Source organism: Odocoileus virginianus, chromosome 22, assembly GCF_023699985.2.
Source record: "Odocoileus virginianus isolate 20LAN1187 ecotype Illinois chromosome 22, Ovbor_1.2, whole genome shotgun sequence".
In the NCBI taxonomy this organism is placed as follows: domain Eukaryota; kingdom Metazoa; phylum Chordata; class Mammalia; order Artiodactyla; family Cervidae; genus Odocoileus; species Odocoileus virginianus.
In genome coordinates, this window is record NC_069695.1 from 49049 (window position 1) to 63537 (window position 14489).

The 14489-nt window shown below is 45.1% G+C and overlaps 1 protein-coding gene across 1 annotated transcript in view; it reads left to right on the forward strand.

Annotated features, from left to right (window-relative positions):
• Window positions 1-14489, forward strand: part of PIGN (phosphatidylinositol glycan anchor biosynthesis class N) — a gene marked incomplete at its 5' end in the record, with an annotated part of 67753 nt that overhangs the window by 39203 nt on the left and 14061 nt on the right. Inside the window, one exon of the mRNA XM_070452412.1 lies at window positions 1777-1829. Coding sequence (XP_070308513.1) covers window positions 1777-1829 — 53 coding nt within the window. The remainder of the gene's footprint in view (window positions 1-1776; window positions 1830-14489) is intronic.

Below are 14489 nucleotides of genomic sequence, written 5' to 3' on the forward strand. Positions count from 1 at the left end.
ACACCCAGCACACACACCTGACCATCTCACACACACCTGGCCATCTCACACACACACACCCACACCTAGCACACAGGCCTGACCATCTCACACACACACACCCACACCCAGCACACAGGCCTGACCATCTCACACACACACACCCAGCACACACGCCTGACCATCTCACACACACCTGGCCATCTCACACACACACACCCACACCTAGCACACAGGCCTGACCATCTCACACACACACACCCACACCCAGCACACAGGCCTGACCATCTCACACACACACACCCAGCACACAGGCCTGACCATCTCACACACACACATACCCAGCACACACGCCCGACCATCTCACACACACACACACCCAGCACACACGCCTGACCATCTCACACACACACACACACCCAGCACACGCCTGACCATCTCACACACACACACACCCAGCACACGCCTGACCATCTCACACACACACACACCCAGCACACAGGCCTGACCATCTCACACACATACCCAGCACACACGCCTGACCATCTCACACACACCCAGAACACACGCCTGGCCATCTCACACACACACACCCAGCACACACGCCTGACCATCTCACACACACACATACCCAGCACACACACCTGACCATCTGACACACACACACACCCAGCACACACGCCTGACCATCTGACACACACACACACCCAGCACACACGCCTGACCATCTCACACACACACACACCCAGCACACACGCCTGACCATCTCACACATACACACACCCAGCACACACACCTGACCATTTCACATACAGACACACCCAGCACACACGCCTGACCATCTCACACACACACACACCCAGCACACACGCCTGACCATCTCACACACACACACCCAGCACACACGCCTGACCATCTCACACACACACACACCCAGCACACACGCCTGACCATCCCACACACACACACCCAGCACACACACCTGACCATCTCACACACACATACCCAGCACACACACCTGACCATCTCACACACACACACCCAGCACACATGCCTGACGATCTCACACACACCCAGCACACACGCCTGACCATCTCACACACACACACACCCAGTAGACAGGCCTGACCATCTCACACACACACACACCCAGCACACACGCCTGACCATCTCACACACACACACACCCAGCACAGACGCCTGACCATCTCACACACACACACCTAGCACGCAGGCCTGACCATCTCACACACACACACCCAGCACACACACCTGACCGTCTCACACACACACACCCAGCACACATGCCTGACCATCTCACACACACGCACACCCAGCACACACGCCTGACCATTTCACACACACACACCCAGCACAGACGCCTGACCATTTGACCGAATCAGTCACTAGATTATCAGGCTCCTGAAAGAGTTTATCTTCAGGATAAATGTTTACTGGGAAATGTTTGTTTATGGTTAGACAATATGGCTTCTGTTCACTGCGATCCTTGGTATCATTGAGTTATTTTATTAACGTTGGCTGGGTTTTCTTTCTAGTTATTCACAGATGTCACTTTTGTGTTTGTGTGATTAAATGGAGATGCTATTTCTGGCTTTTAGGCTTTTGCTCATTTTAGTCCAAGCAAAAATGTCAATAAAAGGCATATTCTTATTGATTTCAATCAGATAGTGGTTCTGAGGGAAATCTGAAAGATACAACCCTAAAACAACGTTGTTTTTAGACTGACTCTGTATAGCCTTTGTTTTTAATGGGGCCGTATCTTGTTTTGTTTTACAGCATTTTTTCTTCTTGATCAAAGATTATGGCAGCTGGCTTGATATTGGAACGAGGTATAGTATACATTCACTATGGATAGTATTGAATATCGATATATGGTATAGAATTGTCAGGACTGTAGTTAAAGAAGTAACTTGTATCTCAGTATAGAAGATTTCAGTGTGATTCTTGAAGCAAGCAGGCATCGCCAGCAGCAGGGACATCTGGCCTTTAGAGGTGAGATCCGTCCCTCTGGTTCTTGCATCAGCACGTTACCAGGTGTTTCCCTGGGATGCCGTGAAGGCAGGTGGGATCTGAGAGGCATGCAGGGCAGCAGCAGGTACGAGGAAAGCTGCTTGAATCTGGGCTTTCAGGGTGGCTCACTCTGGTGTCTGCATTCTCCTCATCTCTCAGTCTGTCTTGACAACAGTGAAGCTCTTCAGGTTGCAGTGTGAATTTTCTGCTGCAGTTTACATTTCATGCAGTCATCATGCACCTCCTGGAATCTTCAGTGTGGGAACATTTTAACACACGACCCCTGTAACATTGTTACTTCAAGTATAATCTGAACAAAAAGTCAGTTTCCTCCTTGTGATTTGAACATCAAGGATGGTCAGTCTGTTAAATTTCTTTTCTTTGAGGGGAAGAAAGTGAGGTTGATTCTTTTGCCAGTCTATTTTCAAATGCAGTCAGAGATAGAATACATTTCTATAGGCGAATTTTATTTCTTAGTCAGAATTTGTTCAGCCAGGAGCTGTGCAGGCTTGGGCGCGGCGCTGGCCCACACGTCCTCCCCGCCGCCCCTCCCTCTGAGGCAGCTCAGGCTTGCGCACCCTGGTATCTGAGGCACCCTGCCTCCCTCTGCAGCCAGCTGCTGGGGGCTCTCCTTCCCGCTGTGCTCGGCACATAAAGGCTGCGCCGGCGGCCGTTCGTTCTGTCTGTCTTGTTAGCCTCTTAAGCCTGAAGCTTCGGGAAGTCTGAACGTGTCCTCCTCGCCACCCTCTGACCCCACACTGGCCAGGCACGTGGTGGGTCACAGCAGGGCTTTGGACCAGACCTCCTGGGGTTGATCCGTTTCTCCCACTCACTGCTGACAGTGAGACTGTCGGGAGCTGACTTGACATGTCCAATCTTCCTGTCTCCTGTAGTCGTTCTGAATGAATTAACCCATGTAAAGCATTTAGCAGAGAGCCTGGCATCAAGTACGCGCCCATGGATGGAAACTGCTATTGCTGATATCACTCTGCAGCTCTGTTTCCTTATCCTTCAGAGTGTTTCTTGTGTTTGACACGCCTCTCCTTACCCTCTTCATAATTTAAGTTTAGATACAGATCAGAATTTTGTTTGGAAAATATCCTGATGAAAGGTAGCGTTTTTACATGTGAGACTTTATATATGTTTTTAAATTGTAGCCAGATATGCATAATATTGGAGAAGGAAATGGCAGCCCATTCCAGTATTCTTGCCTGGGAAATCCCATGGCCGGAGGAGCCTGGTGGGCTACAGCCCATGGGGTCGCAAGGAGTTGGACCCGACTGAGCGACAACACGCACATATGTAATGATATAAAGTTTACCATCTTAACCCTTGTTAAGTGTAGACTCCAGTAGCACTAAGTACATTCACGCTGTTAGACGGCTATCGTTAACATCCACCTCCATAACTGTTTCCTCTTAAAAAAAACTCATTTCTCCACCAGCCCTGGCAGCCACCGCCTTGTTTTTTGATGGGAGAAATCTATATTGGTTTTGACCCTTAGGAAGTGCCAAAGAATGAAGAGGATGTACTTCTCACGTGAAGATGGGCATCGTTAATTTCTTCACAGCATCATGAATTTATGTTACACAAACTAAAGATCTGGTTTTCTCTGATTAGCTTGAGGTTTGTCTTTACTTGGCACGTTTTCTTCTTCAAAGTACAAATTTCACTGTTATTATCAGTAATAACAAGCATAAAACACAAAGCATTTTTAAATATCCATGGTCTCAATTCAATCCGGCGAATATTTGTTGATCACCAACCAGGCACCAGGTGAATTGCGGGGAATGAGAAGCACATTCTGGAGCTCTTGGGGAGCTTAAGATTGGAGGAAACCAGGTGAGAGTAGTGCTGTGGAAATCCAGAGAACATTCAGGAAACAAGGTCACCGAGATGTCACGGAGAGAGTAAGTAGGAGGAGACTTGAAGATGTGCGAAGGGCTAACCAGCAGTCATTGATGAGCTTGGCCAGGGACGGTTCAGTCATAAGATTTAATACTTGATATCTGCACTGAATCAAATTCATTGATTTCTGGGTGAGGACTGCAAACCAAAGATAATCATTTTTCTCCTGTCTACCAACTCTTCAATAAAATAACAAACCCAGCCAAAGTGAAAGAGAATAGAAAAACGATCATCAGCAAATGCAGGTTCAACAGATTCCTGGAAGATGGATAACCCGAGAGAGGAGGCAGCAGCCAGACTCTCTCAGCAGTCCTGCCAAAGGCAGGGCCCTGACGGCTCAGACACCGTCGGACGGTGACGGAATGTGCAGGAATGCGGAGGGGGCTGGGGGCGACCTGACCGTCTGTGTCCAGTGATGGAGCTGGCAGTCTCCCCACATCCTCTCCCTCCTCCCCCATCCCTGTGCAGAAAGGATTTCACTCCCGGGGAAAACCTGCGGACCCCTGCGAAGAGACAGAGGCGGTTGCTGTGATCAGGTGCTTCTGACTCTTAGAAAAGCTGTCTTCCACTCTGGCATTTGTAGCTCCCTTCCACCCCGGCCCAGAGGGCAGAGACAGGCCCCTCTCCTGCTCGTCCCAAAATATGACCTAGCGATTTTTATTACACACCCACAACTTACTGGCAACTGTCCTATTTGGGAGTTAGACTTAGAGGAAAACAAGGCTGTCTTAAAAACCTAAAAAAAAAAAAACCAAAAAACTAAATAAACACCACCCTCTGATTGATATTTTGAATTGTATAGCAGTTCTATTCCTAGCCATCTATCCAAGAGAAGGGAAAAATAGGTCCACAGAAAGACTTGTATGGGAATTTTCATAGTAGCTTTGTGGCTCAGATGGTAAAGAATCTGCCTGCAATGCAGGAGACCCTACTTTGATCCTTGGGTCAGGAAGATCCCCTCAAGAAGGGAATGGCAGCCAACTCCAGTATTCTTGCCTGGAGAATTCCAGGAACAGAGGAGCTTGGTGGGCCACATAGTTCATGGGATTGCAAAGAGTCAGACACGACTGAGTGACTAACAGTTTCTTTATTAATAATCAAAATCTGGAAACCACCCAGATGTTTTTCAGCACTTGAATGGTAAATTATGCTATATGCATAAAATAGAAAACTTCTTATTAATAAAAAGAAATGAATGACTGATGAACTCAACTACATGGATGAATTTCAGATATTTTATAATGAGTGAAAGAAACCTGGTGCATTAAGAGTACATATTGTATTATTCCATTTATGTAAAATTCTAGGACAGATAGAATTAGTCTACAGTCAGAGAAAGCTGACCAGTGGTTGTCTGGGCCTGGGAATTATGGTGAGCATGACTGTAAATGGGTATGTGGAAACTTCTGGAGTGATGGAAGTGTTCCGTGTCTTGACTGTGCTGACGGATACATGGGTGAATCATTTGTCAGTGTGCATTTAACTGGATACTTAAAATGGTTTCATTTTCTTGTATATAAATTATACCTCAAAGTTGATTCATAAGGAAAAACAGAACTAAAATAATTGCCTAAAATTGACATGAGTAGGGTCTGGTGTAAGTCAACCACATCCTCCCTGTCTCCTAGCAGGAACTCAATAAGTGATGTGTGTTTTTTTTTTTTTTTTCATTTATTTTTATTAGTTGGAGGCTAATTACTTTACAATATTGTAGTGGGTTTTGTCATACATTGACATGAATCAGCCATGGATTTACATGTATTCCCCATCCTGATCCCCCCTCCCACCTCCCTCTCTACCCGTTCCCTCTGGGTCTTCCCAGTGCACCAGGCCCAAGCACTTGTCTCATGCATCCAACCTGGGCTGGTGATCTGTTTCACCCTAGATAATATACATGTTTCGATGCTGTTCTCTCAAAACATCCCACCCTCGCCTTCTCCCACAGAGGCTTACATCTGTGTCTCTTTTTCTGTTTTGCATATAGGGTATCATTACCATCTTTGTAAATTCCATATATATGTGTTAGTATGCTGTAATGTTCTTTATCTTTCTGGCTTACTTCACTCTGTATAATGGGCTCCAGTTTCATCCATCTCATTAGAACTGATTCAAATGAATTCTTTTTAATGGCTGAGTAATATTCCATGGTGTGTATGTACCATAGCTTCCTTATCCATTCATCTGCTGTTGGGCATCTAGGTTGCTTCCATGTCCTGGCTATTATAAACAGTGCTGTGATGAACATTGGGGTGCACGTGTCTCTTTCAGATCTGGTTTCCTCGGTGTGTATGCCCAGGAGTGGGATTGCTGGGTCATACGGCAGTTCTATTTCCAGTTTTTTTAAGAAATCTCCACACTGTTCTCCATAGCGGCTGTACTAGTTTGCATTCCCACCAACAGTGTAAGAGGGTTCCCTTTTCTCCACACCCTCTCCAGCATTTATTGCTTGTAGACTTTTGGATAGCAGCCATTCTGACTGGTGTGTAATGGTACCTCATTGTGGTTTTGATTTGCATTTCTCTGATAATGAGTGATGTTGAGCATCTTTTCATGTGTTTGTTAGTCATCTGTATGTCTTCTTTGGAGAAATGTCTGTTTAGTTCTTTGGCCCATTTTTTGATTGGGTCCATATTATTTTTCTGGAATTGAGCTGCAGGAGTTGCTTGTATATTTTTGAGATTAATCCTTTGTCTGTTTCTTCATTTGCTATTATTTTCTCCCAATCTGAGGGCTGTCTTTTCACCTTGCTTATAGTTTCCTTTGTTGTGCAAAAACTTTTAAGTTTAATTAGGTCCCATTTGTCCAAATTCAACATCCATTTATGATTAAAACTCTCCAGAAAGCAGGAATAGAAGGAACATACCTCAACATAATAAAAGCTATATATGACAAACCCATAGCAAGCACTACCCTTAATGGTGAAAAATTGAAAGCATTTCCCCTAAAATCAGGAACAAGACAAGGGTGCCCACTCTCACCACTACTATTCAACATGGTTTTGGGAGTTTTGGCCACAGCAATCAGAGCAGAAAAAGAAGTAAAAGGAATCCAGATAGGAAAAGAAGAAGTGAAACTCTCGCTATTTGCAGATGACATGATCCTCTACATAGAAAACCCTAAAGAGTCTACCAGAAAATTACTAGAGCTAATCAACGAATATAGTGAAGTTGCAGGATATAAAATTAACACACAGAAATCCCTTGCATTCCTATATACTAACAATGAGAAAACAGAGAAATTAAGGAAACAATACCATTCACCATTGCAACAAAAAGAATAAAATACTTAGGAGTATATCTACCTAAAGAAACAAAAGACCTATACATAGAAAACTATAAAACACTGATGAAAGAAATCAAAGAGGACACAAATAGATGGAGAAACAAACTGTGTTCATGGATTGGAAGAATCAATATTGTCAAAATGACTATACTACCCAAAGCAATCTATAGATTCAATGCAATCCCTATCAAGCTACCAATGGTATTTTTCACAGAACTAGAACAAATAATTTCACAATTTGTATGGAAATATGAAAAACCTCGAATAGCCAAAGTAATCTTGAGAAAGAAGAACGGAACTGGAGGAATCAAGCTGCCTGACTTCAGGCTCTACTACAAAGCCACACTCATCAAGACAGTATGGTACTGGCACAAAGTCAGAAATATAGATCAATGGAACAGAATAGAAAGCCCAGAGATAAATCCACAAACCTATGGACACCTTATCTTCGACAAAGGAGGCAAGGAGATACAATGGGAAAAAGACAACCTCTTTAACAAGTGGTGCTGGGAAAACTGGTCAACCACTTGTAAAAGAATGAAACTAGAACACTTTCTAACACCATACACAAAAATAAACTCAAAATGGATTAAAGATCTAAATGTAAGACCAGAAACTATAAAACTCCTAGAGGAGAACATAGGCAAAACACTCTCTGACATAAATCACAGCAGGATCCTCTATGACCCACCTCCCAGAATATTGGAAATAAAAGCAAACGTAAGTGATGTTTTAAACTGATGCATCAGTAGAGATGAGCAGCATCGAGACGCCGACCCACGTCACGGGGAAAAGCCAGCGGCAGGTGCAGACCAGGAGGGCTGGAGCAGTTGCCTGCGGGGTGCGTGAGAAGGCGCGAGGGTGCTGCCTTCAGTGTGAGTCTTGCTCCGCTGCTTCGCTTCTCCAGTGCTGCATGTGTGACTCATAAAGGAAGGGAGGAGGCGTAAGTGAAATGGGAGGTCAGGAGGTGGTTCTCAGTCTCGCCCTCTCTCTTAAGTGCACTTGGATAGGGGAGGAGAAGTGGGCAGTAACCCCGGGGAAAAGCCAAGCTCCTTTTGAGATTTTGTTACCATTTCATTTCAGTCATGAGCACTGTGAGGGATGATATCATGGTTGGAAGGCATGGATGTCCCTAGATCTGCTTGAAAGTACAAGTGGAAGTGCCACGTCTGATTCTTTGCGACCCCATGGACTCTTAAGCCACTAGGCTCCTCTCCATGGGATTTCCCAGGGAAGAACACTGGAGGGGGTAGCTGCTCCTCCTGCAGGGGATCGTCCAGACCCAGGGATCAAACCTGGGTCTCCTGCACTGCAGGCGGGTCCTTTACCATCTGAGCCCCCAGGGCAGACTGTCTAAGCTGGAGCCCAGCACGCGGGCCCACACGGAGCAAGGTCGTTCACAGAGCAGGGTAATGACCTGTCCGCCCAAGTCAGAACCAGGCTGCGTGTTGCAGCAGAATCACACCAGCTGTTGGGTATTTGAGCTGTGGGCTCAGAGACACACAGGCAGCTCAGAGGGCAGAGGCCTGTCTGTGCTCTGGAAAAGGCAGAGCGAGACAGAGGCTCACACTTGAGTGGGAGGCTCAGGATGCTGGGCACAGGCTGCCCCAGTCGCAGCTCCGCCAACACTGGTATCAGGCCAGCGTGTTTACAGGATCCTCCGCGTGTTAGTTCACATGATCTTTATCTCGGCACTGTGACGTGGACATTGTTTTCCACAGCAAGATATGCTCACTGCCTCATTTTACCACGAGGACCTTGTGGCCCTAAGAGACTTCGACTCGTTCACATCACGGAGCCTGAGAAAGGTTGAGTAGGTCAGGCGGCAGCTCCTGGGTCTCAGGGCTGTGAATCGCCACTGCCCTTCCCTGCGTCTCCCTAGAGAATTACCCCAGGTCCTGGTTTTGTAATTCTGATAGCCTATTCAGAAAAGTGGCTTTATGTCTAATCCTATCTTTGTGGTTGTTGCAAACTTTTGAATAATATTAATTTAGGATCTACAGAAGAAAGAGATATTGATTAGAAGGGAGTGAGCCAAGAGTTAGGGCATCTTTGGTCAGAAAAGAAGTGTTTGGGGCCAGGGGCCTTTGTTAAAGGTACAGAGCAGAGCCATTTCCTCGAAGAGAAAACGCTGAGACAGGGAGTGAGGCAGGAGCGGCTTTCCGCTAGGAGAGGCTGGTGCGGGGCCGATGGGCGCCGATGGGCACCGACACCCGGGCACACGTCGCCAACCGCATGGCTGGCACAGTGGCTTCTTGTTTATGTCAGGAGAGGCAGCAGATAGTCTCACGTCTGTGTTTGACAGAAGAACCTTCTACATAGAGAAGGCTCTCTTTCTAGGGGACACGCTTCAGTAGCGTGGTGACACTGAAATTCTGAGGCTTTGGGTCTGCTCTGGAAGGACTTCTGCTTGGGGCCACGGAGTCAAGAGCAAATTCAGGAACATCATGATGAAGCAAGGTATCCCCAAGCAAGGCCCCAAACAGGAAGTCTGGGGCTGCGTCAGCTTTGCCGACCGTGGTTACCTTGTACTCACATTCCACTTGAGATTTTTCAGCATTGGATCCCAGAATTCAGGACCTTTCCCCCACTTCCCGACTTGGTCTTCCCTGCTTTCATTCAGTGAGTGCTTGCTGAGCGAGGACTCTGCGCCTGTCTGTCTCCTTGCAGATGCGCCAGCCTCCTGCTCACGTCTGTTTCCTGGCAGCTCCTCGTGGACCCGTTCCTCTCAGCACTGTTGTTCCTGTCTCCTTCCCGTCACCCGCAGTCTTTCATCTAAGACTTAATTGGCAGAATGTTCCCCTCAACACCCACCCCTCAAATTACCTTTCTTCCCTTCCTCTCTAATAATATGCTGTTTTGTCAAAAAAAAAAAGAAGAAGAAGAAGGAAGAAAAGGTGAGGGCTGGGGAGGAGGCAGGAAAGAAGGGAGGGAGGGATAGAGAGAGGGGAAGGAAAAGAAGCCTCCTTTGAGCGTCTTGTTTTCCACCTTCTGGCAACAGCATCAGCCCTTGATCCACTCCGGAAGTCCTGTGTTCTTTGTCCCAAAACTACTTTCTCTCTTTCCCAGACTTTCATGTTGCTTATTTAAAAATAGTCACCATTTTTCTCTGGAAAATTCTGGAATGTCTTTGTTTAGAAATGTTCAGTACAACTGGTTTAAGGAATTTAATGCAGTCATGTTTATCTCCTCCCTTCTGGGGTCCCTGAAAGTTTCCAGAAACCATTTAGAGGATTGCACTGTTTGCCATAGAAAAGACTTATACCCAAAACTAGGGAAAAGCCAGATTAAATTATGTAGCAAGTGAGGAAAGTGAAGGATTACTGATTATTGACAAAGTATTAAATTGATATAATGTGTATATTAGTAGCTCAGTCATGTCCGACTCTTTGCAACCCCCATGGGCTGTAGCCCACCAGGCCCCTCTTTCCATGGGATTCTCCAGGCAAGAATATTGGAGTGGGTTGCCATTCCCTTCTCCAGGGGATCTTCCTGACCCAGGGATCAAACCCAGGCCTCCTGCATTGGCAGGCAGATTCTTTACCACTGAGTATTAAAAGGTCACTTACTGTACACAGTGTATTTGGAGTTGTACATATGTTATTACATTACTTTCATGGCAGTGATATGAGGAAAATGTAATTATTTCTGTCTTACAGAGGAGGAAACTAGCTCTGAAAGACTAGCAGTAACATGGCATACCTAGGTTTCATGTTTTTGTATGTGTATACATTTAATACACAGATCATTTCTTGAGAAGAAATTACGTAGTGAGCACTCTCACTATCCATAAAGCATTCCCAGATGTTATCAGGGACCCAAGACAAATGGCATTGCCTCTTCCAGACTTGGTGATGCCCCACCTCTAGAGATGGACGACTCTCTATCAGAGTGTTTTGGAGCAAATTCAGGCACTGAGTGTGCGATTCTAATGTATAACTTATAACAGATATTCCAGCCCTGGAAGGATCTGGCTCTGACAGATGGCCCCAGCTTTCAGGTTGTAAGACAAAATAACTGTAATACAAGGCAGCGTGTGGTTAAGGGCTTTGTGAATACAGAACAGAGGCCGCTTCACTTCTAGCTTCAGTGACCGAGAACACATTGTGCAAGGTCACCATATGGGCTGAACCCTGAATGAAGAGCATAATTTCAATTAGGAAACTTAGAGGGTGGGGAAGAGTATTTTTGGCAGATAAATGGATATGGGCAAAGCAGAGAGGTAAAAAAGCCCAATGCCCTCATATCTGGAGTGTGATAAATAGAATTTCAGAAACCATTGATTTTGGATAAAGAAATTTCTAGCAAATAGCTTTAGGGAACCTTAATATGGAGAACTTTAAATACAAAACTATAGTGTACATTCTGTTGGCAAATAAGTGAAGAGCCATGAACTTTGGTTCTACTGGAGATGTAATATTTTAGATGTTACTTCCAGAAGTGAATTACTGCCTAAGCGTTAGGAATCTTGACTGCCTTTTTTACGCAGGTGCATTCTGTAGAGTGAAAAGTGAGGTAGAATGTGTGTCTGGAGACGAGGCACTGACTAAACCCTCACCACCAGGGTGATGGCAGCATCGTCCTCAGGGCTTCCTGGTGCCATACCCTTAACGTTCAGGCTTCAGTTCACTTTGACCCTCTGAAGTTCTTCTGTGCTCCCAGGCACAGTTTTTTCCTGCTTCCTCTAAGGTCAGTCTTCCCAGGCTGCTGTGATGTTGCAGGGCCCCTCACCACGTCACAGCACTTTGCACTAAATCCACATTGTCAGCTTCTACTATCGTTTTCCTTTTTAATTTTAAAATTTTCCTTGAAAAAATTATAGCAATATATATATAACATAAAAATCCCACCTTAATCGTTTTAAAGTGTATAGTTCAGCTCAGTTCAGTTGCTCAGTCGTGTCCGACTCTTTGCGACCCCATGGACTACAGCATGCCAGGCTTCCCTGTTCATCACCAACTCCCAGAGTTTACTCAAACTCGTCCATCGAGTCATTGATGCCACCCAACCATCTCATCCTCTGTCATCCCCTTCTCCTCGTGCCTTCAATTTTTCCCAGCATCAGGGTCTTTTCCAGTGAGTCAGTTCTTTGCATCAGGTGGCCAAAGTATTGGAGTTTTAGCTTCAGCATCAGTCCTTCCAATGAATATTCAGGGCTGATTTCCTTTAGGATGGACTGGTTGGATCTTGTTGCAGTCCAAGGGACTCTCTAGAATCTTCTCCAACACCACAGTTCAAAAGCATCAATTCTTTGGCACTCAGCTTTCTTTACAGTCTAGCTCTCACATCCATACATGACTACTGGAAAAACCATAGTTTTGATTAGATGAACCTTCTTGGCAAAATAATGTCTCTGATTTTTAATATGCTATCTAGGTTAGTCATAACTTTTTTTCCAAGGAGCAAGCATCTTTTAATTTCATGGCTACAATCACCATCTGCAGTGATTTTGGAGCCCAAAAAGATAGTCTGTGACTGTTTCCCCATCTATTTGCCATGAAGTGATGGGACCAGATGCCATGATCTTAGTTTTCTGAATGTTGAATTTTAAGCCAACTTTTTCACCCTCCTCTTTCACTTTCATCAGGAGGCTCTTTAGTTCTCCGTTTTCTGCCATAAGGGTGGTGTCATCTGCATGTCTGCTGCTGCTGCTCAGTCACTGCAGTCGTGTCCGACTCTGTGCGACCCCATAGATGGCAGCCCACCAGGCTCCTCCATCCCTGGAGTTCTCAAGGCAAGAATTCTGGAGTAGGTTGCCATTTCCTTCTCCAAGGCATGCACGCATGCTAAGTCGCTTCAGTCGTGTCCGACTTTATGTGACCCTATGGACAGCAGCCCGCCAGGCTCCTCTGTCCACAGGATTCTCTAGGCAAGAATACTGAGTGGGTGGCCATTTCCTTCCACATATCTGAGGTTATTGATATTTCTGCTGGCAGTCTTGATTCCAGCTTGTGCTTCCTCCAGCCCAGCGTTTCTCATGAGATACTCTGCACATAAGTTAAATAGGTAGGGTGACAATATACAGCCTTGAGGTACTCCTTTTCCTATTTGGAACCAGTCTGTTGTTCCATGTCCATTGTAACTGTTGCTTCCTGACCTGCTTACAGATTTATCATGAGACAGGTCAGGTGGTCTGGTATTCCCATCTCTTGAAGACTTTTCCACAGTTTGTTGTCATCTACACAGTCAAAGGCTTTGGCATAGTCAATAAAGCAGAAGTAAATGTTTTTCTGGAACTCTCTTGCTTTTTTGATGATCCAGTGGATGTTGGCAATTTGACCTGATTCCTCTGCCTTTTCTAAATCCAGCTTGAACATCTGGAAGTTCACGGTTCACATACTGTTGAAGCCTAGCTTGGAGCATTTTGAGCATTACTTTGCTAGCATGTGAGATGAGTGCAATTATGCAGTATTTTGAGCATTCTTTGGCATTGCCTTTCTTTGGGATTGGAATGAAAACTGATCTTTTCCAGTCCTGTGGCCACTACTGAGTTTTCCAAATTTGCTGGCATATTGTGTGCAGCACTTTCACAGCGTCATCTTTTAGGATTTGAAATAGCTCAACTGGAACTCCATCACCTCCACTGGCTTTATTTATAGTAATACCTCCTAAGGCCCACATGACTTCACATTCCAGGATGTCTGGCTGTAGGTGAGTGATCACACCATCATGATTATCTGGGTTGTGAAGATCTTTTTTGTATAGTTTCTTCTGTGTATTCTTGCCACCTCTTCTTAATATCTTCTGCTTCTGTTAGGTCCATACCATTTCTGTCCTTTATTGTACCCATCTTTGCATGAAATGTTCCCTTGGTATCTCTAATTTTCTTGAAGAGATCTGTAGTGTTTCCCATTCTATTGTTATCATCTATTTCTTTATTGATCACTGAGGAAGGCTTTCTTATTTCTCTTTGCTATTCTTTGGAACTCTGCATTCAAATGGGTGTATCTTTCCTTTTCTCCTGTGCCTTTTGCTTCTCTTCTTTTCACAGCTATTTGTAAGGCCTCCTCAGATAACCATTTTGTCTTCTTGCATTTCCTTTTCTTGGGGATGGTCTTGATCCCTGTCTCCTGTACAATGTCATGAAACTCCATCCATAGTTCTTGCAGGCACTCTGTCTATCAGATCTAATCCCTTGAATCTATTTCTCACTTCCATTCTATAATTGTAAGGAGTTTGATTTATGTCATACCTGAATGGTCTAATGGTTTTCCCTACTCTCTTCAATTTAAGTCTGAATTTGGCAAATAAGTAGTTCATAATCTGAGCCACAGTCAGCTCCTGCTCTT